This window comes from Salmo salar, chromosome ssa24 (genome assembly GCF_905237065.1).
Source record: "Salmo salar chromosome ssa24, Ssal_v3.1, whole genome shotgun sequence".
In the NCBI taxonomy this organism is placed as follows: domain Eukaryota; kingdom Metazoa; phylum Chordata; class Actinopteri; order Salmoniformes; family Salmonidae; genus Salmo; species Salmo salar.
The window spans coordinates 8301749-8329251 of record NC_059465.1 but is presented as its reverse complement, the minus strand read 5'-3'; the positions used below and the strand labels follow the sequence as shown (position 1 = coordinate 8329251).

At 43.6% G+C, this 27503-nt stretch overlaps 1 protein-coding gene across 2 annotated transcripts; it reads right to left on the bottom strand.

The window, feature by feature from the left end:
- Nucleotides 1–676: 676 nt before the first annotated feature.
- Nucleotides 677–21423, bottom strand: ercc6l2 (excision repair cross-complementation group 6-like 2). 2 transcript variants are annotated; one of them, XM_014171040.2, is made up of 20 exons: nt 21117–21423; nt 18469–18787; nt 18265–18373; nt 18021–18137; nt 17668–17861; nt 17368–17529; nt 16958–17165; nt 16536–16676; nt 16190–16306; nt 15978–16097; nt 15751–15822; nt 12784–12929; nt 12460–12555; nt 11370–11469; nt 10402–10554; nt 10203–10280; nt 6760–7855; nt 6388–6542; nt 6059–6231; nt 677–3457 (listed from the first exon to the last, which is right to left on the bottom strand). In XM_014171040.2, the coding sequence occupies exons 1-20, from the start codon at nt 21148–21150 to the stop codon at nt 2296–2298; spliced, it is 4752 nt and encodes a 1583-aa protein (XP_014026515.1). In that variant the 5' UTR covers nt 21151–21423; the 3' UTR covers nt 677–2295. The 2 variants fall into 2 exon arrangements, with proteins under 2 accessions (XP_014026515.1, XP_014026516.1); XM_014171041.2 differs by lacking the exons at nt 677–3457; nt 6059–6231; nt 6388–6542; nt 6760–7855 and adding an exon at nt 7894–10129.
- Between the last annotated feature and the right edge of the window lie 6080 nt (nt 21424–27503).

The window sequence follows — 27503 nt, the reverse complement described above, 5'->3', positions numbered from 1 at the left end:
TGTTTTGTTGATGGTGTTGGAAAACGCTGTCTCCGGCACCCCTCCAGAATTTCCAACAAGTTTTCAATTGGGTTGAGATCTAGTGACTATCACACACACCCGTTAAACCCCCTATGCCACCCCACGTTCCGAGATCTCTTCTTCTAGCCATGGTAGCCAAAATCATGGGCAACTGGGCATTTTTATACATGACCCTAAGCATGACGGGATGTTAATTGCTTAATTAACTCAGGAACTGAACCTGTGTGGAAGCACCTGCTTTCAATATATTTTGTTTCCTTTATTTTGGCAGTTACTTGTCGTTTCTATCTCTGTAGAAACCTGAGAGGAAAGGTCTCCATTGGCCTTTCTTTCACCAATCAAACCACACGCTCTGTCTGTCTCTGCCTGACTTCTGCAAGTAAACCCAGCCAGCCAGATGGATGGACAGACTCTTGGGTAATTGCGACAGGGAATCCAGAAAGTCCTCTCACCGTCCTGACACACAGAGAAAAGACTTAGAAAAAGCCAGCAGTCCATTTTTGGTCAAAAGCGATGCCCAAAATAGGGAACAAAATACAGCAAAACAGAGTGAAAAGATGGTAGACACAAGTGGACCCATAATCCAGTGAACACAAACAACTCTTTGACTCTTGTACTTGTGTATTTTAGTCCTCAGTGCTTCTTGCTAAACATGTTCCACCTGTTTTTTTTTATTGACATCCATCCAGAGGACAGAACAGCACTCGGTTTGCATTTCTCACGTCACTGAAGAGCTGGAATCCTTTTAGATAGCTTTTAGACAGGACAACATTGGGAATCATTGGGGCATGATGTACTGTAGAGGTGTCCAATTCTTTACAATCATTAAGTGCATTTGTACATTTCTAAAACCTTAAGCCTGACTGTCATTGCACTTGAACCAGACTGAGCAAAGAGGGGAGGGGAGGTAGATGGGAATCTGTTCGTGGCGTGAGTTTGAGGAGGAAAGAGACATAGAAAGGGCTTTTTTATTGTCCTCAGTCTCGGATTTGAACAGGCGTGGCAGATGTGTGGCCTGTCTGTGTGCACCTTCTACCACCCAGAAGGGCTACACACACAGCTTTGGCAGCGGAGCAGTGTTCTGTTGAGGCACGTATTAGTCTTGTTGTTTATTGATAGCTATCAGCACTTTCTCATTTCAGCTAAACAAAACACATTAACAGAGCTGCACCCTTTGGGGCTCTGCTTACCTCAGCTGAGAGGTCAAACAGCTGCGTGGCTTTCTCTCTCGCACACACGCACCTCTATACAGTAACTATCAGAGATGGTATACAGCAGTCGTCCCCAAAATGGTGGGCCAGGACCCACAGATGGGGCACATCCAAATCCTACTGGTTCTCTATATGCAAAAGACTGTAGGTGCACAACTACACTGCACATCTGCAATAGTCAGTGGATGACAGCCTGTGAGGTGAAGGGAAGCATCAGTCTGATGGTTTGTGGGCCCGTTCAAAACGCTACCCCTGTTCCCTATATAGTGCCTATGGGTGATGGTTAAAACTAGTACGCTATATAGGGAATAGGGTGCCTTTTGGAAGGTGCCTGTGGTGGGATGAGGGTAATGGGCGGGGGGTTCAGCAGCTCTTTTCTCAGCCTCCCTTTTACCTCGTTAATGCTGTAATGGTGCAGCAGTGGCCTCCACTCTGAGGCCATTAGAAGCAGAGCTGAGCACAACCACAGCCTGTCATTTTGCAGAGTACTGATGCGGGAAGGAGCGCCCAGACATGCACCCACCACAGGCTCTGCCCCCAGACAGCCCCTGGCCCACTTCCCATACACACCGTCTATTGAGAAAGAATATATAGGAAAAGACAGACACACAGATAAAGTGAGTGAACAAGGGGCGGGGGGGGATTTGGGCTCGAAATGACAGGTCTAATTTAAAAGGGAGATTTTTATTAGGACCACCAAGGGTCCTGCCATGTAAGTGACCAGACATGAGATTCTCAGGCTGGTGGTCACTAATTAGTTCAGCAGGAAACTCGGGTTACCACCACTGACACAGTCAGACCATGTCTGGCCTAAGTCAATGGCACATGGCATTAATGTTCTGGATTACAATGTACATTTCCATACTGCACAAACATACATGAGCACGCACACACACGGTTTTGTCTACACGGTTGACTTACACACACACACACACGTACTTATCTATAATTTCAGGATAGGTTACAATAACCAAAACGATTACATTTTTCGTTTAAAAAAAGCATCATAATAATAAAAGTCGAACGCAAAACACATTTGCATGTCGTCATGTCTCCCCCAGAATCACTTCTTCCACAGGAACTTGTCGTTCCTCTTCCAGAGTGACGTATTCCCTTTCTCCTCTCCTCCCCCTGTTCCTCCTCTGGCCCTGATGCTAGCACTCTCACACACCCTCTCTACCTCCGACGGGTCCGTCAGTTTGTTGATCCTCTCCTCGTTACCCTCCTCCAAAATGTCCCAGAAGTCTCTGTGGCTGTTCTTTGACCTCTCAGGGGCTAGAGAGAAAAGTGGTGTAATGGGGTGTGTGAGGGGTGTGGTGACGGATCGAGAGGGGGGAGTAGTAGTAGAAGAAGGGCCTGGGATGGATTTTGTCAGGGGCCGAGGGTGGGGTGTGCTGGGCGGTTTGGGAGGCGTTGTAGGGTGACAGGAGGCAGGTGTGGCAGAGTGAGAAGTGGGTGTAAAGACAGCCCGTGAGGTAGGGGTTTTTGGGAAGCCCCTCTGAGGCTCTGAGGAGGCCTTGCTTCTGGGTCGCAGCAGGTCGTCCAGGATGGAGGTGTCTCCTAGCAGCTCTGTGAGGAGGACCTGCTGGCTGGGGGGAGAGGAAGGCTGAGCTCTGTACCGCTGCCTCCCCACAGCCTCACTCTTCCTGGGGGAGGACAGCAGGCTGCTCCTCCCTCTCTGGGGGCTGGCTGTAGGCTTAGCCTCGGGATGGTTGAGAGCTGAAGAAGATGAGGAGGAAACGGGTTGAGCTCCAGAGGCCCCTGGTCCCAGAGGACTACTCCTACTATTGTCCAGGTCTGAGCTGGAGTACTGAGCAGCTCTCGATATTCTACTATTACCACTCTTCTTCTTCCCTCCTCTGGCGTTCCGGACCCTCTGCTCCTCAGAAGAGGGAACATCCCTCTGGGGTTCTGGGAGGGACCTTTGTGGGGTTCTAGGTTCTGCTTGGGGTTCTAGAGCAACTCTTTGGTTCCTTTTGGAGCTGGGTCTGTGTTTGGTTGTAGAGGAGGAGGAAGGCTTGGAGGCTGTCCTGTCAACTTTGGGCTGGGCTGTGTGTGGTTCTGCGAAGTTCTCCCTGATGATGGAAGCCACCTCAGGGCCCTGGTCAGTGTAGTACTGTCGTAGCTGAGCCAGTCTCTGGGCAGAGGTACTCCTCAGAACCTCCTCAGCAAACTGTCTCAATGAACCGGATCCAAATACACACGCCATCTCCTCCAGCTGCTGCCTACATGGGGAACACACACACACACACAGGATTCGGCTCAGAGAGCGTAGGAAAGTTGCGTGATAACATATTACAAACTACTAGAAAATAGGAAAATGTTGGCTTGAAAGTAGGTGATGCTTCGTGGATAAACACTATATATACAAAAGTACGTGGTCACTCTTTCAAATGACTGGATTTGGCTATTTCAGCCACACCCGTTGCTGACAGGTGTATTAAAATCGACCACACAGCCATGCAGTATACATAGACAAACATTGGCAGTAGAATGGCCCGTACTGATGAGCTCAGTGACTTTCAACGTGGCACGGTCATAGGATGCCACCTTTCCAAGAAGTCAGTTCGTCAAATTTCTGCCCTGCTAGAGCTGCCCTAGTCAAACATAAGTGCTGTTATTGTGAAGTGGAAACGTCTAGGAGCAACAAGGACTCAGCCGTGAAGTGGTAGGCCACACAAGCTCATAGAAAATAGTCTGTCCTCGGTTGCAACACTCACTACCGAGTTCCAAACTGCCTCTGGAAGCAACTTCAGCACAAGAACTGTTCGTCGGGAGCTTCATGAAATGGGTTTCCATGGCCGTGCAGCCACACACAAGCCTAAGATCACCATGCGCAATGCCAAGCGTCGGCTGAAGTTGTGTAAAGCGCGCCGCCATTGGACTCTGGAGCAGTGGAAACACGTTCTCTGGAGTGATGAATCACGCTTCACCATCTGGCAGTCTGACGGACGAATCTGGGTTTGGCGGATGCCAGGAGAAAGCTATCTGCTGTAATGCATACTGTCAACTGCGATGGAGGAGGATTAATGGTCTGGGGCTGATTTTCATGGTTGGGGCTAGGGCCCTTAGTTCCAGTGAAGGGAAATCTTAACACTACAGCATACAATGACATTCTAGGCTATTCTGTGCTTCCAACTTTGTGGCAACAGTTTGGGGAAGACCCTTTCCTGTTTCAGCATGAGAATGCCCCAGTGCACAAAGCGAGATCCATACAGAAATGGTTTGTCAAGGTCAGTGTGAAAGAACTTGATTGGCCTACATAGAGCCTGACCTCAACCCCATCGAACACATTTGGGATGAATTGGAGCGCGAACTGCGAGCCAAGCCTAAATGCCCAACATCAGTGCCGACCTCACTAATGCTCTTGTGGCTGAATGGAAGCAAGTCCCCGCAGCAATGTTCCAACACCTAGTGGAAAGCCTTCCAAGAAGAGTGGAGGCTGATATAGCAGCAAAGGGTGGATCAACTCCATATTAATGCCCATGATTTTGTAATGACATGTTCAACGAGCAGGTGTCCACATACTTTTGGTCATGTAGTGTATATTTAGGGTACATTTCTGATAGTCATGGAATGATATAGTGCCCTTTTTCTAAGGCGCAACTGTCCCCAAAACAACATGGACTAACCATATTCTGTCACAGCCATTAAAACAGAAACTAACCATATTCTGTCACAGCCATTAAAACAGAAACTAACCATATTCTGTCACAGCCATTAAAACAGAAACTAACCATATTCTGTCACAGCCATTAAAACAGAAACTAACCATATTCTGTCACAGCCATTAAAACAGAAACTAACCATATTCTGTCACAGCCATTAAAACAGAAACTAATCATATTCTACCACCACCATTAAAACTGAAACTAACCATATTCTACCACCACCATTAAAACAGAAACTAACCATATTCTACCACCACCATTAAAACAGAAACTAAGCATATTCTACCACCACCATTAAAACAGAAACTAACCATATTCTACCACCACCATTAAAACTGAAACTAACCATATTCTACCACCACCATTAAAACAGAAACTAACCATATTCTACCACCACCATTAAAACAGAAACTAACCATATTCTGTCACAGCCATTAAAACAGAAACTAACCATATTCTGTCACAGCCATTAAAACAGAAACTAACCATATTCTGTCACAGCCATTAAAACAGAAACTAACCATATTCTACCACCACCATTAAAACAGAAACTAACCATATTCTACCACCACCATTAAAACAGAAACTAAGCATATTCTACCACCACCATTAAAACAGAAACTAACCATATTCTACCACCACCATTAAAACAGAAACTAACCATATTCTGTCACAGCCATTAAAACAGAAACTAACCATATTCTACCACCACCATTAAAACATAAACTAACCATATTCTACCACCACCATTAAAACAGAAACTAACCATATTCTACCACCACCATTAAAACAGAAACTAACCATATTCTACCACCACCATTAAAACAGAAACTAACCATATTCTACCACCACCATTAAAACAGAAACTAACCATATTCTGGGAGTCTCAGGATAACTGTGGCATTGGAGGGGAAAGGCAGTACTGTGGAGCCTGAACACAACTGGCTAATCTTTGGCAAGGTTCTGGGAAATGGTTGAGAGGGTTAGCTCAGAGGTGGTCTCTCACACACACACACACACACACACACACACACACACACACACACACACACACACACACACGAAAGAGAACCCCTTTCCACCAGTTGAGGGCGCTGCACACCATAACGGTGGTTAGATTTGGCTCTCTGCCCTGCCCTACCAGGAATAACTCACCTTCGGATGGTTCCGGGGGTCTCTCCGATAATGACAGTGGTGTGTTGGGTGGGGTGGTGGACGCTTCTGATGGTGTGTGTGACTGGGTGGTCCACACTGGGTCTGTGCACTGCTCCCACCCAACCAACATCATTATGGGAAGTACGGAATGGTGGCGTGTGTTCAGGCTGGGTCTGTAATATATGCACACGCACAGATATGATACGTTCCTTCTAATCACACTGACAAGTAAGGGACAAGGGAAAGGGGTTAGGGAGTTGATTTGGAATAGGACACTAGACTATCGACTCGTTGGGTGGTTTGGGCTTCACCAGGTAGTGGGTGTGTACCTCCTGTGTGTCCCGGAGTTCATTGGCTGGAAGCTGGGAGAACTTCCTGCGCTCAAACACGTCTCTGAGAGCGACTCTGCTGATTCGCTCCTCGGCCTTGCTCCCGCCCACCACATGTTGGTTAGAGTGGGTGTAAACCACCTCCCGTACACCACCTACAACACACACACGAATAGGAGATATAAGTCTGTACTTATAGGCAAATTCTACTCTCTTCCTCTTGGTACAGAATTGGGCCCGTATCCAAGAGGCATCTCAGAGTAGCAGTCCTGATCTACTCCGAGATGCTTTATGAATACAAGCCCCTGATGTTTGCTGACACACATGATACGACAGGGTTTTTTTTATTTGAAAATCCCACTTTGACCTTACCTAACACATTATCAATCGTTCCACAGGACGGTCCTTTGGCAGAAGGGACAGTCTGGTTCGCTTTTGGGTTTTTCAGACCTGTAAACGCCCCCGCTCCGTGTTGGTCTGTCTGTGGGTCTGGGCCATGATTGTGGTTCTGTGGGGCTGTAACAGATCGGACTCTTACGACTGGAGTGTGGTTTTCGTCTGAGGAGGTAAAAGTCTCAATGTCCTCTGCTTGTCTGGTTCTTCTACTCTGGTCTACTGGTCTGTTGCTGGTCTCTCTCTTACTACCACCATCTCTCCCCATCTCCCTCCTTCTCAGGTGTGCTGGGCGTCTCTTAAGCACATGAGTTTGTGCACAAGGTCTGATTAGCTCCTCAATGTCTATGTCAATGTCCTCAGACTCAGAGTCAAACACCACCTGGTGCATTCTGGAAACTGGAGTTTTAGTGTTAGGTCGTTTGCCTCCGCCGGAGGGGGGTGAATCATCATCACTGTCCTCCTCCACCCTCCTCTTCCTCCTTATTCCTTGTTTCAGATTTGGTATTTTTCTCGCCATGTCATCACTCTCTCCTGACAGTGTAACAGGATCATGGTCTCGCCCCCTCTGTCCATCCCCTCTCCCTCCATTCCTTTCTTCCTCCCTCTCAGAGCCACTGGAGACGTCCCAGTCGTTCTTCAGAGGAGCTGCATCCAGGTGGTTCCCACCCTTGGGGGCCAATGTAGGGATCTGGGGGCCCCCACTCCCTGCGGTGCTGAGGCCCTTTGGTGCCATGGCAGAACTGTCTTCATCACTGTCCTCCTCAGAATCACTCCTTCCCCCCTCACTCTGGCTATGCTCCCCTGATTCTGACCCTGACCCAGCCCTGACCCCTGACCTCTGGAGCAACCTGGAGAAGCCATGCTGTAGGAGACTGAGTCGGCCAGGAAGGGTAGTGTTCCCCTTCTCCACCTTACTCCTGCCCCCCCGTCCCCCCTCCTCCTCCTCACTGCCACTGCTGAAGTCCAGTACCCCCCTGGTTGTTCCCCTGGGGATCCTCGAGGCCCCTACACTGCCGATCGCCCCTCCATTGCCCAGTTCACAGTGGTCCCTTGCGGAAACCTCCCCAGCCTCCTGCAACACAAGGTCAACAGAGTCTTTATATTTAAAAAAAAATATATATAAATTATTTTAAAACCCTTGCGCCAGGATTGGTAATTTACAGGTGTTATTATGAGCTCACTTTTGCTAAGGTGGGAGGGGTGGCAATATCTGAGGTTTGTCGTTAAAAACATTGGCCAACGTGCCAATTTCAGGCAGCGCTGGTAGGGATATTTAAACCAACTGAAGGCTGGTCTTAGAGCTAACGCGGTTGGTTAAGGCGTGGATTCGAACAGCGGAAGAGCAGCCTATCCAGCAGTGATGCACATGGAACAAGAGGTGATTTTTTTGTTTGTCCATACACCTCGTATTTAGAAATATAAAAAAAGTCATGTTTTTTTTTGTTTAATTTGATCAAATCAAATCAAGCATATGCTCCCCTCCTCTCCTCTCAATGAAGGCTGCTTTTTTTTTGGTCCTGACCAAAGCATTCGCTAAGTAGTCAAGACTATTGATAAAGGGTTTGGCTCGTGAGACCGCTTCAAAATAAATCATCACCAAACCTTTATTTAAAGATCAAGTTTAGGAGCAGCAAAACGGTGAGTGGACATCCCCTTTAATCTATGTGTTGTATATTATTTTAGCTAGCTCCTGTTATTGTTTGTTATGTGCGTAAAAACCCCTTCATGTAGGCTACATGTTCATATGTCCATCATGGAACGAGAGATGAGATGTTGCCGGTGACCCTCGTATTTAGAAACATTTAAGTTAATTTCCTGTAAAAGTGGCTTGTTTTCCGTTAAATTTTTTATTTTATTTTTTTAACTCAGCAGGCTACCATTACCCTACTATAACGAAAGCTGGTTCAACAGCAATGCGTCTGGTATCTTATCTTGGCCATGCATTAGCTTATTCATAAAAAGATACTTAAAAAGGCTTTTAGCCATCATGCCTTTCGTTATTCACAATTCACCTGCAGTGCACGCTCTCCATTTCGGCTTGTATTCGTCTCCATTTCCAAAGAGCGCCTCTTGTCCGGTCACCTCATAACATATTCATATTCTTCAGTCCTATAACGCCATATCAACGGTAGGCTTAGGTTAGATCTTGTTTATTGAGAACGTGCCTCACGCATTCAATTCAATTTACAGGAGCCTAGTATTTTTTGAGAAGTGCGATGCTTAAAGACATGTAGGCCTATACTCGTTTTAGCCAATTACAACAATGTTGACTGTCAACACTCCAAACATATTGAGAAAACATGGCTGTTAGGCTACTCGTTAGGCTACTGTAGTCTATGCTATTTCATAAACTGTAGTATTAATCCACAAATGACTAGAACGAGAATGTTCCGTGGCCCCAGACGAATTGGAGTTGATGACCACGCAAAGATCGTGAGACGACATGCAATATTAAGCCATGAAACACGGCGACTGGCCAGTGAGCCAGCTATTACGCTCACAATTCCCGCTGTGAAAATAGCTAAAAAATGTAGGACAAACAAAAAGACGTATAGCTCTACCGCCAGTGCTAAGATTTACCACTGCGTTAGGTCTGGTAGGAAAGCGGCACTAAGGAGATCATCAAAGCTATGGAGTCTTCTGTATGTTGTATTTGGTTGTGACCTGGGGCTGATGGCATCACCAGGCTACAGAACAGGATTGGTCATTCATAAAGAATTTAGCAGTGCTAGGTAATGCAAAGAAGCTTGTAACAATAAATCATCCATACATAAATGTGACATGCCATGAGTCATGAATACGAAACAATAGGATACATTGTAGCTTTTATAGCGTGCATGGGAGTTATGCGAGGGCCTTTATGAGTGGGACCACCTACAGCGATACTAATCTTATGGTTTTTGCCAACCAGATGATTCTTCTGTAGTGTGTGTGTGTGTGTGTGTGTGGTGTGTGTGTGTTTTACTACACCCTGGTGTATTGTGTATGGCTGTTAAAATCTGAACGTCCCCCAGTACATACCCGGCCTACTAAAAAGGGACAGTTGTGTTGGGTCTTAGCTGGGAACTGTCACAGTAGATAGAGGCCAAACTATTGGGTAAATAAATACCACACAACAGAACAGACGGCCTTCAGTGTGGTCTGGTCCTGTCATTACAGAGGGATAATTATGTCCATCTGTTGGGACACTATCACAGAGAGAGAGCACGAAAGAGAGATGAGGGGAAAAGGGGGAAAGAGGAAGGAGAGAGAGAAGAGTAAGAAGGGGCCGGTGAAGGAGCGACAGGAAGTCGCACGTGTGAGGAATCGTCTCTTTCACGTGGGAATGGAGGGATGAGAGGGCCGCCTGGGAAAGGAGAGGGAGTTAGAGATGGGAAAGACGTGCCCGTCACGGGTCCCTGAGAAAGGCATTTACTCACGCTCTCGCTCTTCCTCTCCTCCTCTTCCCCTGTGTGGGTGCTGGCCGTCATTACTCCTACCTCCACTCGTCCCTCCCGCTGAGAGGAACACGCCCACACACACACTTGAGCATACATGTACATAAACAGAGATAGAAATACACACAAACATGTAACACAAAGTACCAGGGTTGTCCACTCAGGCTATTTGACTTCTGACCTCCAGTATTCTCCTGGTGAGGCAGGTCCCCTGGGTCTGCAGCCTGAAGAGGTTCTGTATCCCAAACAGCTCCCCCTTCTGGTCGTCGGACCCCTGCACTGCATCAAAGTACCGCCGGGCACTCTCCTTACCCACTACAGAAGACTGCAACTGCTGCAGAGTCACAGACAGGGATGTAGGAAGAGAACATTAGATGGTTGGTTTCCCCATCTAAATGCCAATATTTTCTGGGTCGTTCCATTTCAGCAAGCCATTGTTTTGAATTGGCTTCTGTAGTTAAGAACATATCGGATAAGCATTCCTGCAACAGTAGTTTTGTTGAAATATAATTTGATCTGAGATCTAAGCTAATTGATTGCACCCAAATTGGCCATTTCAATGTATAGGATTCATCTAAGATTCAATAAATATAGTATCCAACATCCGATTTGGACCAAACCTCTTAAAACCGATTAAGGGAGGAATCCAAATAAAATGGTCAAAAGTCACCCACAGAACTCCCAAAGCTCACACCAACATCCAGTATATAGTATCAGTTCTCTATGTTTGACAAGTAGTATGAAGTTGCGTATTGGAGTATTGTTTATTCATACTATGTAATATATTCTCAGTGAATTTGGTGATGTGTTTTCCCCTTGTTCAGAGAAATTAGCCATTAAAGTATCTTGCATTTTCCCCCATAAATGAGTGTGAAAGTACCAGGCTTTGCCCACAAGATATCGCTGTTCCTGCTACCGCCACACCCTTTTATCCATTTTGCTGGTCTCTTGTGTTTAATAAATGGATCACAACATTTTCTTTGCAACTTTGGGTAGAAAACGAATAGCTTTTGCTCATGATGAAAATACATTGTGTGGTTATCCACACAATTCAAGCCAATCCTCCATGAAAGCAATTTAGAAATCCTCAAACACAATAATTGTATGTGCAGACAGCATACTGTGATGAAAGGCTTAGGATGACTGTACCTGTTTGTAGACCTGGCGCAGGTAGATGACCTCCTCCACTGTTCCCAGAGAGATGAGTCTGAACACTGTCACGTCCCTGCACTGGCCTATACGATACGCCCTGAGGAGAGGTCACACACTGTCAAGTCCCTGCACTGGCCTATACAATATGTCCTGAGGAGAGGTCACACACTGTCAAGTCCCTGCACTGGCCTATACGATACGCCCTGAGGAGAGGTCACACACTGTCAAGTCCCTGCACTGGCCTATACAATATGTCCTGAGGAGAGGTCACATCATGGAAATATAAAGGAATAGAAGAGGGGTCCCCATTCAGGTCAATAAGCCATAAAGGGTGACCTATGGGTCCCACACCAGCACAGAGATCACTGTTGTTAACACTGGCATTGTGTATACAGACATAGAATATGAGACTGAAAAGATTTGGCATGGGTCCCCAGATCCTCAAAAAGTTCTACAGCTGCACCATCGAGAGCATCCTGACCGGTTGCATCACCGCCTGGTATGGCAACTGCTCGACATCTGACCGTACGGTGCACCAGAGGGTAGTGCGTACGGCCCAGTACATCACTGGGTCCAAGCTTCCTGCCATCCAGTAATAGGCGGTGTCAGAGGAAAGCCCATAAAATTGTCAGAGACTCTAGTCACCCAAGTCATAGACTGTTTTCTCTGCTACCGCACCGCAAGCAGTACCGGAGCGCCAAGTCTAGGACCCCCTCCATTTATTTTGTACACTGCTGCTACTTGATGTTTTATCACTTCACCCCTACCTACATGTACAAATTACCTCAACTAACCTGTACCCCCGCACACTGACTCAGTACCCCTTGTATATAGCCTCGTTATTGTTATTTTGTTAATTATACTTTTTTACTTTAGTTAATTTGGTAAATATTTTCTTAACTCTTCTTGAACTGCGCTGTTGATTAAGGGCTTGTAAGTAAGCATGTCACAGTAAGGTCTACACTTGTATTCGGGCGCATGTGACAAATAAAGTTGGATTTGATACAACAAATTGGAAAGAACCCTGTAAGGTTCTGACTATGTACTTCTATGTAAGTACATGGCATGTATGGATATTGCAGCATACCTGTCAATTGCCTGCAGGTCATTGGCAGGGTTCCAGGTGGGATCAAACAGGACCACAATGTTGGCCCCCACAAAGTTCAGACCCAGACCCCCTGCCCTGGGGGGGCAGAAACAGACAAGCAAACCTACAGTCAGTGGTCCATTCATTTCAAACATAGCCTGTGTCCCAACTGGCACGCTATTCCCTATATAGTGCACTACTTTTGAGCAGGGCCGTGCACTATGTAGGGAATAGGGTGCCATTTGGGGCACAAACATCCAACACAATCATATTGTTGTGCTCTGTTAAAGCAGAGCTATGAGGGGTGGTGGGAGTGGCACTGACATGGTGGAGACCAGGCAGAGGTTGATGTCAGGGCAGCTGTTGAACTCTTTGACAATCTTCAGCCTCTCTCTGGACTTGGTGTTGCCATCCAGTCTGCTATACTCCAGCCCATCTGCCATGCAGTAGCTCTCCAGCACGTCCAGCAGCTAAAGGGTTAACACAACATATTGAAAACACTTCCTTTTGGTGAGGTGGAGTGTTATCACAAGTATACAGTGCATTCGGAAAGTATTCAGACCCCTTCCCCTTTTTCCACATTTTGTTACGTTGCAGCCTTATTCTAGAATAGATTAAATAAAACATGTTCCTCATCAATCTACACACAATATCCCATAATGACAAAGCGAAAACGGCTTTTAGAAATGTTTGCAAAATGTATTATGTATTCAAAATAAAAAACAGAAATACCATATTTACATAAGTATTCAGATCCTTTGCTATGAGACTTGAAATTGAGCTCAGGTGCATCCTGTTTCCATTGATCACCCTTGAGATGTTTCTACAACTTGGAGTCCATCTGTGGTAAATTCAATTGATTGGACATAATTTGGAAAGGCACACACCTGTCTATATAAAGGTACCACAATTGAAAGTGCATGTCAGAGCAAAAACCAAGCCATGAGGTCGAAAGAATTGTCAGATCTGGGGAATGGTACCAAAACATTTCTGCAGCATTGGAGGCCCCCAAGAACACAGTGGCCTCCATCAATCTTAAATGGAAGAAGTTTACAACCACCAAGACTCTTCCTAAAGCTGGCCGACCAGCCAAACTGAGCAAACGGGGGAGAAGGGCCTTGGTCTGGGAGGTGACCAAGAACCCGATGGCACAACCTCCCTTGGGTTGTGCCATGGCGGAGATCGTTGTGGGCTATACTCGGCCTTGTCTTAGGACGCTAAGTTGGTGGTTGGAGACATCCCTCTAGTGGTGTGGGGGCTGTGCTTTGGCAAAGTGGGTGGGGTTATATCCTGCCTATTTGGCCCTGTCCGGGGGTATCATCGGATGGGGCCACAGTGTCTTCTGATCCCTCCTGTCTCAGCCTCCAGTATTTATGCTGCAGTAGTTTATGTGTCGGGGGGCTAGGGTCAGTTTGTTACATCTGGAGTATTTCTCTTGTCTTATCCGGTGTCCTGTGTGAATTTAAATATGCTCTCTCTAATTCTCTCTTTCTCTCTTTATGTCTTTCTCTCGGAGGACCTGAGCCCTAGGACCATGCCTCAGGACTACCTGGTATGATGACTCCTTGCTGTCCCCAGTCCACCTGGCCGTGCTGCTGCTCCAGTTTCAACTGTTCTGCCTGCGGCTATGGAACCCTGACCTGTTCACCGGACGTGCTTGTTGCACCCTCGACAACTACTATGATTATTATTATTTGACCATGCTGGTCATTTATGAACATTTTAACATCTTGACCATGTTCTGTTATAATATCCACCCTGCACAGCCAGAAGAGGACTGGCCACCCCTCATAGCCTGGTTCCTCTCTAGGTTTCTTCCTAGGATTTTGGCCTTTCTAGGGAGTTTTTCCTAGGGAGTTTTTCCTAGCCACCGTGCTTCTTTCACATGCATTGCTTGCTGTTTGGGGTTTTAGGCTGGGTTTCTGTACAGCACTTTGAGATATCAGCTGATGTACGAAGGGCTATATAAATAAATTTGATTTGATTTGACAGAGCTCCAGAGTTCTTCTGTGGAGATGGGAGAACCTTCCAGAACGACAACTATATCTGCAGCACCACCAATCAGGTCTTTATGGTAGAGTGACCAGACGGAAGCCACTCCTCAGTAAAAGGCACATGACAGGCCGCTTGGAGTTTGCCAAAAGGCATCTAAAGGACTCTCAGACCATAAGCAACAAGATTGTCTGGTCTGATGAAACCAAGATTGAGCTTTTTGGCCTGAATGCCAAGCATCACATCTGGATGAAACCTGGCACCATCCCTACAGAGAAGCATAGTGGTGGCAGCATCATGCTGTGGAGACTAGTAAGGATCAAGGCAAAGAGGAACGAAGCAAAGTACAGAGATCCTTGATGAAAACCTGCTCCAGAGCGCTCAGGACCATAGACTTGGGCAAAGCTTCACCTTCCAACAGGACAACAACCCTAAGCACACAGCCAAAACAACGCAGGAGGTTCTTCGGGACACGTCTCTGAATGTACTTGAGTGATCCAGACAGAGCCCGGACTTGAACCCGATCAAACATCTCTGGACAGACCTGAAAATAGCTATGCAGCGACGCTTCCCATCCAACCTGACAGAGCTTGAGAGGATCTGCAGAGAAGAAATGGGAGAAACTCCCCAAATACAGGTGTGCCAAGCTTGTAGCGTCATACCCAAGAAGAATCGAGGCTATAATCGCTGCCAAAGGTGCTTCAACAAAGTAAAAGGTAATTCAAGAGTTTATTTATTTATTTTATTTATTTTTACTATTTTCTACATTGTAGAAAATACATTTTAATACATTTGCAAAAAAATATCTAAACCTGTTTTTGCTTTGTCATTATGGGTTAATGCGTGGAGATTTATGAAGGAAAAAAAATACTTAATTCATTTTAGAATAAGGCTAAAACGTCACAAAATGTGGAAAACGTCAAGGGTCTGAATACTTTGAATGCACTGTACGCTTAAAGGGATAGTTTCCTCATCGTGTAAGCAGTCTATGGACAAAGTAAGTAAGACAGCAATCCATGCTTTGGTTGTGTCTGAACTAGAGCTCTGACACCACCTAAAGCCCAGTGCATGATCTCACCATCATCTACCACAGCCATTTTCTTACACACACACACACACACACACACACACACACACACACACACACACACACACAAACACCCCTACAGATCCCCCCCAACTCTCACACATGACATCCATCTACAGTACATACACACAAACACAGAGACACACAAATACAAACAGTTAGACACCAATGACAGAATCCCTGTGGCTACAAACACAATGAAAACGTTTTACCTTAGTGGAGAGGGAGAATAATAGTACTTTGTCTTTTCTCTGCACGTAATGTTTCAACAACCTCTGTAGAACCTATGACAGGGGGTAGAGGAGAAGGGATATCAACCAAGGATCCAAATGAGACAAATACTTCTCTTAAAAACCTGATACTATATGTAAACATATGAGCCTACCTAACTGCCTTTGCCATTCACGTGACATGACTTTTGTCCTCGTGACCCACCTACCTTCATCTTTCCGCTGTACATGGGGTCTGACATGGCCTCAAATGCTGTCTGCTTGCATTTCTCTGTGAAGTCAGGAAACTTTTGGAACACCTTCTCACAGATCTCATTCACATACTGCTCCTGAGAGAGCACAGTATGTCCAGATGTTAAACCAAACAGAACTTGTCACGTTCAGTAAATTAATAACCAGGTCTTTACTTGTGAGAGCGTACCTGCTTTTTGCTAGTGTTCCACTTGGACTGCAGTAAAGCCACGTGGTTGGCCACCTTCCTGAGAATAGCCAAGTAACTGAAGTACAGGTCTGTCACACGCACACCCCGAGCATTCACCTGTAGTTTACAAGAGACCAAACATTTACATCACCTCACAGGGAAGGCCTATCACAATAAAGTCAACATTGTGACCATTGCTCAGTCTACGTGACCTACTAAGACCAAACAATGATTCAAACCTTGACTGATGTTTACTGAACTAAAGAGTGCAAAACAGTTAATAACAGATTTCTTCATAGCGGGTCAAATAGAGGTTATAACACAACTGTTCCAGTTAAAAGCCGACCTTATAGCAGCACTTCCTGCGGGAGCGTCCACTCTGACAGTCACACTTCTCTGAGGAGCGCAAGAGCAGGGTGACGTCCTCCGTATCCAGTACCGCCTGGTACACAGTCTGCTGGAACGACGTCAGCGAACAGTACACCACCTGGCCAGAGATGGAGGAGCCATTCACTTAGTGAGATGTTTGAAACCACCTGCTAGACCAGAGATATTCGCATTCAAGGCCAGAGAATTCATTCAATTAGGGTTGTAAAATTCCGGTAACTTTCCCAAAATTCCCAGGTTTTCCATGAATCCCTGTTGGAAAATTCCTGAAATCAGCAGAGAATAAGCAGGAATACTCCCAACTAGTATTTCTGGAAAAGTTACCAGAATTGCACAACCCTACTTCATGAACATGAACCCTGTGTGGAAGTCTCCACTCACCCTGTCGTCTTTTTTGGGCAGCTGCTCTCTGATAAGAGCCTTGGTCCTCCGGAGAAACCATTGGGAGAGCTTCCCAGCCAGGGCCTGGACCGCCCTCCTGCCCGTCGCTAGGGCCCGCTTAGTTACGCTGTGCTTCTGCCCCAGTTCGATGGGGTCCGAAAACATATTCTTGAAGTTACCCAGGCTGCCAAGGCAACGAGGGATGGCCCTGAAGTACACAAAGGAAGAAGGTCAATCCCAAGAGAAAGAGTGGTTTAGAAGGAAATGGTGGTACTGAGTATTGGGAGTTTTTTGGGGTAACCTCTCGACTCTGCATCATTGCACTAGTACGTGTCTAAATAAGGGTAATCAGCCGTACTGTAGCAGCAGTGATAGAAACAGTAGTAGTTATATTGCCAGTGTAGACCCACCAGTCCATGACACACCAGAGCTCGTCCAGGTTGTTCTGCAGGATTGTGCCAGTGAGGCCCACTCTGACCAGACACCTCAGCTCCTTCATTGCCCCAGTGATCTGGGAGTTGGGGTTCTTGATCTTGTGGGCCTCGTCCACTATCACAGCAGACCAGTCAATGCTGGAATTGAAGACCGGCCACACAGTCAAAATGCGTGGCAGGCTTATAGGTGGAGTTTCACGATAGGATTATGAAACAGGTCTACTAAGGTTTCAGGCTACACACGCCAACACACCTAATTATCTTAGCTAACGTTACCTGTTAAACTGCTCCAGACAGAGGCGTAGGGTCTCGTAGGTGGTGAGGGCGATCTCAGAGCGTCCCCTCTGGATGCGAGCCAGCTCCTCCTCTTTCCTCAGACCGTGGACCACCACGGTCAGGAAGTAACCCCACGTCTCCAGCTCCTCTTTCCAGTTGTACAGCACCGACAGAGGGGCCACAATCAGGAACACCTGGGCACAACCATGGATAACATTACAACACCTACACAGGACCCTAACAGAGAGCATGGGCATGCACATGTGGGTTTTAACATTTTTTTGTAACTATCAGTCAGTTTATCAGCCACAAAGAGTGCTACCCTTGTGGGAAATCTATAGCTCAATATCTACCTTTCTGGGTTTGCTTCGCTGTGTGGGGATCTGAGTGTGAAGGAACTGAGGCCTGTTGTTCTCAATGTCTTCCCATGTCCCTGTTTTACCCAGCACAGCAGCCAGGAAACCAATGACCTGTTGACAGACACACACGTCAGTCATGAACAGCAGGTCTTTCTTCACATGGTAACTCCAATAGTGGTAATACTCTATCTACATACAGTCAACAATCAGGTTTCTGCAGAGACAGTCTAGTCTTTACCTGAATGGTCTTGCCCAGGCCCATGTCATCTCCCAGGATACATCCTCTGGACTGTGCGTAGTTGTCATAGATGAACTGGATCCCTTCCTTCTGGTAGTACCTCAGGTACCTGTTGATGGCATCTGATTAAGGCCCCATTCATACAGCAAAAACAACATGGGTAGCCCAGCAAAATCCCAGCTTCATAGTTAACAGCTCACGTACCTGTTGATGGTGTATGGGACTGCCACACCACTCTGTGACAACACCAAGGGCTCTGATGGACCGGGGGGGGTCTGGCTGCAGAGGAATAGAGGCTTCTCCTGGGCAGACACTACACTGGTGGACGACTGGTTTGTGTCTGGTCTCTGGAGTTTACAGACTGGAAAGACTGCCTCCTCTTCCTCATCATGTTGATCTGTGAACTTCACCAGTGCCATGTCCTCACCATGAGAAGTGGAAGGGAGTTTCTGGATTGTCCCCTCTCGTAGTAGGGTGCCATCTCTGGGGCTGGGAGCGAGGCATCTGTCGCCCTCATGCCACACTGTTTATGGGAGGGAGGTAAAATCATTGCTTGGTTAGTTATGTCAGGTTAGCTATATAAATACCTAGACAGCAAGCAGCGTTGGGGAGTAGTGAACTACATGTAATTTAACTACATTTTGCAGTCGTTATGGGAGGGAGGGAGTAGTTAGCTAATTACTTGTTTTGCCATGTAGCGGTGTAGGTAACTACTGGAACTACACACTGCTTTCTTTGAAAAAATAAATAAAAAAATGGGTGAAGTAGGCAAGAATGTACTTTATTTTCGGCATCAGACCTGCTGAATGCTCACTTGAAACAGTTTTGGTTTTTAATAGGCTAAATTACCATCATTCAGGGCAGGTTTTGAGCCCCACCTGTGAAGCTAAACAAATAAAATATATATATTTTTTGTTGCCTGTTTTGCATGTTATTCTGGCATGAATATGCGTCACATTTCAGTTTGCAAACAATGTAAAAAAAAATTATATATATATATATATGAGTTAATAAAGCCGCATACAAACATGGTCTTTTAACGTTTTTGAGTACGGCAGCTCCAAAATGCAGGTGTTTCACTCTAGCTCAGTGCTTTCTGTGGTGGTGGGGCAGCCAGTAGAAAATACGGAACGTAGAGGTTGGTAATGTTCTCTAGTTACGCCGTGAATGGCTGTGTTCTGTCACTCATGGGGACACTACGTTGCCGCAAACTCTACAGGGAGAGTTGAAAATTCAAGCCCCTTGGGTGCTGCCATAGAGTTACATTAGAAGTGCCCATCCAAGAAAGCTCAAGATCATTGGCCACAGATAAAATGTCAAATCACGTTATATCTACCGTAGCTTTGATTGGACTGCACATGTCAACATCATACCTTCAAAATCTTACCTAGTAAGTTAGACAAGCAGTCATCATCATGAATGACGTTGACAATCTACTGGCAAAGCCTTTTCAATCTTTGTCATATGAAGAGAAATTATAGATAACGTATCGGTGCTCATCGGCCACTGGACATAAACATTACCGCAAGTTGGAAATTGCAAATTCAACAATGAGTGGTTTTGAAGGAAACAGTGGCTAACTGCAAGCGTTGCAAAGCAATCACTAGCCTGCTATTCAGTGGAGTGGGTGTGTGGTCCAAGTCTGGGTTGAAGGGTCTATTTTCAAGCTTAAAATTCTAAACATTAATGCTGTCAATTCAGCATGACTTCTGCCGAGTTCAAAACAACCGGAAACTCAGAAATCTCAGACTACAGTGAGTTCAAGACAACTGGGAACTCAGACAAAAACGAGCTCTGACTGGGAAAATACATTTTGAATGGCCATCCGACTCGGAATTCCAATTCGGAAACTCTGGGCTCTTTCTAGAGTTCAGATCTGAAGATCACGGACGTCATGATTCAACCTTGTTTTTTTCCCCGAGTTCTCAATTGTCTTGAAAGCACCATAAATCCAGAGAATGCCAGACTTTGATGACTAAATTTACCCACAAGGACTTCCGCGCCACCTTCCTGTTTAATTGAGCACAGCACAACAAGGTGAGTCCAAAAATGTATTGTATACTGCTGCACAAATTATGTAATATGCCAGGGAGATATGTATACTGTAGCTAAGACAGTAATTCTAAGTATGTAGTGTAGTAAGCTGTTAGTAGCCCATGTGTCTCACCCTAATAATTTGGTCCCTTTCCCCCTCATAACTTAACCTACTCTTCTGACTTGGTGGTGCACATGTAGACTATAGTCTGTTTTAGAGAAATGTAATCATCTAATATTGTAAGCTTATGCCTGCTTATATGCCCCCTTTATTTATCCTACAATTCTGACTTGGTGTACAGGGAGAATACTGTAAGAACATAGTTTGTACATATCCATTATAAGTAGAAACCACATTTGTTTATGCAAGTCAGCCATACATTTTTTTTTAAGTCAGCAAATGAGGCTCAATGAACTGTTTCGTTGACTGCCAGGTGTAGCATTGGTAACAGGGATTCACTCCATGGTGTTGAAAAGAAAGTTCTGCTTTTGGGACAGCTTTATGTAGGCCCTAACAGTTTCTGGGCACCGTTTGTCACCTTTATAGTGATATTCATGTATGTGCTGTGTAGTGGCTTTGTTGGAATCCATCTAAAAACATTTTGGAGAGTTTGCCACCCAGCTTGATTTAACGTTACATGCTAAAATCGCCACCGTAAATTACACATTCTTGTTAACATCCGACTCAAGACAGTGTGAGCTTAACAGTTAACAACTTCTGCTAGTAGCTAGCTAGCTGGCTATGTGACTGTTTTGAGAAACAAACGTTTAAAGCTTAACTAGCTAATGATCTCCCATTAAGCGTCTGCGTAACAAACCTTTTATGTCAGCTGTGGAAGTTGAAGCCATCATCAAAAAGCATTGTGGCAAGCTGTATCTAGCTAAAGTATAAGCAGACAAGCTAACGTTAACTAGTAAGACAAGTCTCTTCACTGTCTGGCACAGACATTGCTCAGACAGTAAATTAGCGTTTAGCTAGTTAGCAAAATTTACACTAGATAGCTAAATTATTTAGTATTTTGACGGGACAATAATATGCATAGTTAAAAAAGTATAGCTAGCTTGCTAGATCTTTGAGACATATCCTGCCCGTACTTGTCAGCGTCGCTAGCTAGCAAGAGTTCAGCTGTTTATCTAGCTTAAGCATTCGGTGTCGCACTTTCAACAATCACCCTGGCTGACAAAACACTAATGGTCAATTTAAACGAAACTAATAATAAAACCAAAATATAATTAAAAGTGTTCTTTATTTTTTCTCGAAATATCTCAAAGTGAACATTTATAATTGATTCAAGATGTTAATAGAAAGTGCTACCTGTTGTGCAATTTAGGCCCAGCGGAAGGAACGCTGACGCAACCAAATCAAACCAAGTCTACACTTGTTGTATTCGGCGATTTTTGGTTTATATCCAAATGTATTAATAGTGAGTGTGTTACTACAGATATTTGTACTACTCCCCTCACAGACCATAGGGCCATTTACATTGATATCAAAATATTTACCCCTGATACTAACCTTGGTAGAGCATCCTACTGGAAGCTAAATAGCTCATTATTAAATAATAATATAGTTAAGTTTGAGGTTAAAGATCTGCTGTCACACTTTTGGGAAAGGGCTTGTGAAGAAAAATCTTATTGCAAGAACTGGGAGCTCTTTAAATTTGAGGTGTCCAAATACCTTAGAAAATATGGTAGTAATGTTGCTAAGACCAGAAGAGCTGAGGAGGAAAAGGTGATCATTAAGATAACTTCCCTTTCTCAGAGGTCCCCAGCCGGCCTCTGGGGGGAGGAGAAGATGGAACTAATTGAGTTACAAAATAAACTGGATATGATATATAGATTAAATAAACTGGATAATATATATAGATTAAATAAACTGGATAATATATATAGATTAAAAGCAGAAAGAGCCTTTATTAGATCTAGGAAAAAATTGATTGAGGAGGGAGAACAGAATTCATCCTATTTCTTTAGACTTGAGAAATTTCACTCTACAAATAACACTATCCATAAGTTAAACATTGATGGTGTTATTACAGATTACCAAAAATGAATTGCTAAATACTGTAGCAATTTTTACAGGAAATTGTATAGCTCTACGTAATGTCAGGAATCCACAGATATGTTTTTTGACTCACTGAATAATGTTCACTCTATCAGTGATATAGAATCTAAACAGTGTGATGAACCCATCAAAGTTGAAGAGATTATAGAGTCTATCAAACATCTAAAGAACAATAAATCACCAGGTGTTGATGGAATTACATCAGAATTTTACAAATTATTTTCTTTTCTTTTTAGAGAGTATTAAAAACAATGTTCTCCCTCCTACAATAAGTCAGGGGTTAATAAGCCTAAAAAAGAAGTGCTGTTCATCGATAACTGCCGTCCAATTTGTCTTCTTAATAATGACTAGAAGATATTAGCCTTACTACTTGCAAAAATAATTAAAGAAGTCCTGGATGCAATCATTGATGAAACACAGTCTGGCTTTATGAGGAACAGACATATTTCTAACAATGTCAGACTAGTATTAGACATACTTGACTACTCAGAGCTAATAACCGAGGATAGCTTCATATTATTTTTAGATGTTTATAAAGCATTTGACACAGTAGAGCATCAGTTCTTCTTCCACTCCCTTGAGAGACTTGGCTTTGGGGATTTTTTTCTGTAAGGCTATTAAGACTCTCTATACAAATGGTAACAGCTCTATCAAATTGAAATATGGCACCTCACCTAGACTTGAGTAAGGAGAGGAATTAGGCAAGGTTGTCCTATCTCTCCATACCTGGTTTTATTAATCACCCAACTTCTTACAAATCCTTTAAATAATAGTCCTGTACAAGGTATTTCCATAGCTGGTAAAGAAATTATTATAAGCCAGCTGGCTGACAATGCTAAACTTTTTCTGAAAGATGCTAACCATATTCCTATATCGATCAATGTGATACAATCCTTTTCCAAAGCGTCTGGTCTATATCTTTACATTAATAATACTTTTAAGATCAATTGGATAAAACAATTCCTAAGAAGACCCACTTCTATGTGGAATTGTATTCCTCATCATGTCTTCTCTACTTTTGGTGGCCTTAACTTCATGTTGGTTTGAAATTATAATATTGACAAAGTTCCAGTGAAACTTTCTGCTTTTCATCGGCAGGTTTTCTTGTCATGGTCCTTAATTTATAAGCATAATTTTTCTCCACACAGATATTATATATGGAATAATTGGGATATATTGTATAAAAATACTTCTTTGTTTTTGGAATATTGGTTCCGAAATAATATCCTATTGGTGAGCCAACTGGTTAATGCAAGAGGGTATTTTACTTAGTTATAAGGAATTCTTATCACTTTACAAGGTCCCTGTAACACCTAAAGATTTTGCAATTGTTTTAGATGCCATTCCCTCAGGTGTTGCTTTATTATTCAGGAACGTGTCAAGACCTGACCCTCAGAACCTACCTTCCATTAACCCTCTTGACTCATCAGTAGGAAAGATTTGTTTCTCTTTTGGTCCATTCAACAACAGAGCGATACGAACCTTGTTTCAGCAGGATGTTGTATCTATACCTTATGTCGTGCCTTATTGGAATGGATTTATTGATAATATCTGTTGGAAAAAAGTTTGGATGTTGCCAAACACATACCTACTTGTTAACAAAATTAAGGAAGTTTCCTTTAAAATTATTCATAAATATTATCTTGCCAACCACTATATGAAGAAGTTTAAGGAAAACATCAACTCAAATTTCTCCTTTTGTAAGGACCACCCAGAAACAGTGTTACATCTTTTTTGGCATTGTATTCATGTAAGAAAACTGTGGCAAGACATCAGTAGATTTATAATTGAACACATTTATGAAGATCTTACACTATTGTGGAGAGATGTACTGCTTGGATTCTTTACCTATGATAGAAATAAGCTGACATTTTTTTATGTCATTAATTTCATAATTTTATTGGCCAAATTTCATATTCATAAATGTAAATTTACAAACAAAAAAACACATTTTCTTACCTTACAAAAAGAAATTGAACTGTATTTTAAAACAATTAAATACTCTACTAACAAAAGCTGTTAGAATAATAAGTGTATGTATGTCCCTTAAGGTCCTTGTGTAATGTGATTTTGTACCCCCTAGCCCAATTGTCCATTGTATATTATTCATATATACTTGTGTTCCCACATGTACTTTCTGTATTGATTTGTTGTTAATAACAAAACAAAAAAAATTACAAAATAAAAATAATAATAATTGTTGTATTTGGAGCATGACAAATCACATGCGCCAAATACAACAGATGTAGACTTTACTGTGAAACGCAAATTTACAACCTCTTTCCCAACGATGTAGAGTTAAAAATAAGAAAATAAAAACACAAGAGGAATAATATACACAGTAATTAACATACAGGGAGTACCAGTACCATATTTATGTGGAGGGATATGAGGTAGTTTAGGTAGATATCAAGATATATAATCTAAAGTAGCAGCAGCGTATATGATGAGTCATCTCTGTATACACATCGCAAGACCCACTGGTTGATGCTTATTTATAATGCACTCTTAGGCCTCACTCCCCTCTATCTGAGATGCCTACTGCAGCCTTCATCCTCCACAACTGTTCTGCGAGTCACGTTCTGTTCAAGGTCCCCAAAGCACACACATCCCTGGGTCGCTCCTCTTTTCAGTCTGGTGCAGCTAGCGACTGAAACGAGCTGAAAAAAACACTCAAACTGGACCGTTTTATACCCATCATGAGGTTGATCTACATCTCTTCATTCAAAGACTCAACCACGGACACTCTTACTGACAGTTGTGGCTGCTTCGCGAGATGTATTGTTGTCTCTACCTTCTTGTCCTTTGTGCTGTTGTCTGTGCCCAATAATTGTTTGTACCATGTTTTGTGCTGCTACCATGTTGTGCTGCTGCAATGTTGTGTTGCTACCATGCTGTGTTTTCATGTGTTGCTGCCATGCTATGTTGTTGTCTTAGATCTCTCTTTATGTAGTGTTATGGTATCTCTCTTGTCGTGATGTGTGTTTTGTCCTATATGTTTATTTTATTTTACATTTTTAATCCCATCCCCGTCCCCACAGGAGTCCTTTTGCCTTCTGGTAGGCCGTCATTGTAAATAAGAATTTGTTCTTAACTGACTTGCCTAGATAAATAAATAAAAATGTGTGTATGTTTGAAAGTGTATGTATGTGTGTGGGTGTGTGTTATGTGTGTGTGTAATGTATATGTACCCAGCTAATAAGGGAGAGAGAAAGTTAATGTTCCCCTAATGTTTGAGTGTCCAGTTTTCCGTTAGTTAGTGGAATATTCTATCTGTGTTAGCAAAAACCTCCTGAGAACTTTTTTAACATGTTTTGGCATTAGAGTTAGGAGAACATTAATGTCAAACATAACATACCCAGAACGTGGTCGCTATGTTCTCAGAATATCCAATATTAACGTTTCATGGGACGTTGCAAGGACATTCATGTCTCCAGTCTTCTGTGGGTTAGGAGAATATTTCATCAGCGTCCACCAAACATACACAGTGCAGTTTAAGATCAGAGATGACCATTTTTTTTCATGTGCATGGCATTATTTCTATTACAGCATATTGGATGACTGTCATTCATATTCAAGTCTCACAGCTCAATGTTACAGCGATAGGCTTAGGCTACTACATGATACTAGAATTTTCCCTATACCTATCAAGAGGTTACTACATCCTAGCCTATGAAGGGAAGTTTACAACGTAGGTGCACAGGTTGAGAGAAACATTTGAGTAATCAAGGTGACAGACAGTGACACATTCAATACTGCCTTGCACACTCTTGCGGTATTCTAGCTGATCTAGGGTGTAATCATTAGTCCAAACAGTTGCAAACAAGAGTTTATATTGGACAAATTCAGGTATGTTTATCCTGGTTTCAGTCTGTTTGCTTGCATTTAAGAAATGTTTTTCATCAGAATCGGTGGAATGAATAAACCCGTTCACCTGTAAACACAGTTCACTTTCATAGCAGCCACATACAAACAGTGTGATCAATTTGCTCGTTGTATAATTCCTTCTTGCATCTACGTGCTCTCCTCCTCTCACCTTTTCCCTTCACTTGTGGACTTCATTGCACAACACAACAGCTGTCTGTGACTAGGTGAAAAAACCTTTCCAAGCAAAACCTTCATACCATAACCGCTAACCGCTACACACAGCCTGCATCATTGTCACCATATTAGCTAACGTCATAGTCAACATAGCTACTAGAACTAACGCATTAGTAAACCCGCTACAATCATGCAGTACAGTGTACAGCAAGCAGTTTAGCAGTTACACTGGCTGGCCCCAGTGGCAATAAATTAATAAAGCTTACCATGACTTGGAAGAGTTCCAGTGTTGGATAGCCATAGACAGGTAGGTAGCATAGCATCCCTCTCTGTTTGAGAAATATGGTTTTCTCTCTCTCCTTCGTATGGTTGCCATGTTCTCAGAACATAAGATATTAATGTTCTAGACACACTTCAAGAACATTTCTGTGTATCAGTTGTCAGGACATCACCTGATGGTCCCAAAGACACAAGCTCTTTGCTTGTTGGCAAGGTTAGGGATACTTAAAGTGTTTTCAACTTACATATGTGATTACATTGTGCCTGTTCATTTACACAGTAATTATAATTCAACATATCCTCACCTGGGATTTGAACTCACAACCTCGTTTCACAGTACTCCGATATTCCTGCTATGCCACCTTGTCCCTGTCATGTATTAGTTAATCTGACTATTCTCCTCATTGATTTGATTGAGGCCTCCTTATTTCAGCAATTTAAGGGCTTTCAGTATAGTTGTCTGATGTTGGTGGGGCATGTTAACCTGTTTTAATGATACTCCTGAATCACTATGATCAATAAAAATTTTCTTGAGATGTACTTTTAACAGAGCTGAGATTTACCTCAAAGTGCTTTTACCCTATTGCTCACAGCCTTACACCTACCAAGTTGTTTCAGATCTACACTGGTGCTTATAGAGGAGGGGGTTAGGGTTTCTTCTGGACAGGACAGTGGTTAGGACATTTTTTAATTGGTGCTGGTGACCTGGGTTCTGGACCCACTAAGGCAATCACCCTACTCTCAAATACTAAGCAAAATATGTTAATGCCATTATTTGGCAACAGTTACAACACACCTATCTGATTTAATTAAAATGAGT

Excerpts from the sequence above, each read along its gene's own strand:
- ercc6l2 (XM_014171040.2), bottom strand. The coding sequence starts at position 21,150 with ATGATGGCTTCAACTTCCACAGCTGACATAAAAG. Across the intron at positions 10,281-10,401 it reads TCACCAGGAGAATACTGGAG|CGGGAGGGACGAGTGGAGGT; the intron begins GTCAGAAGTCAA and ends TGTTCCTCTCAG. Across the intron at positions 7,856-10,202 it reads AGGAGAGGAAGAGCGAGAGC|GAGGCTGGGGAGGTTTCCGC; the intron begins GTGAGTAAATGC and ends CTTGTGTTGCAG.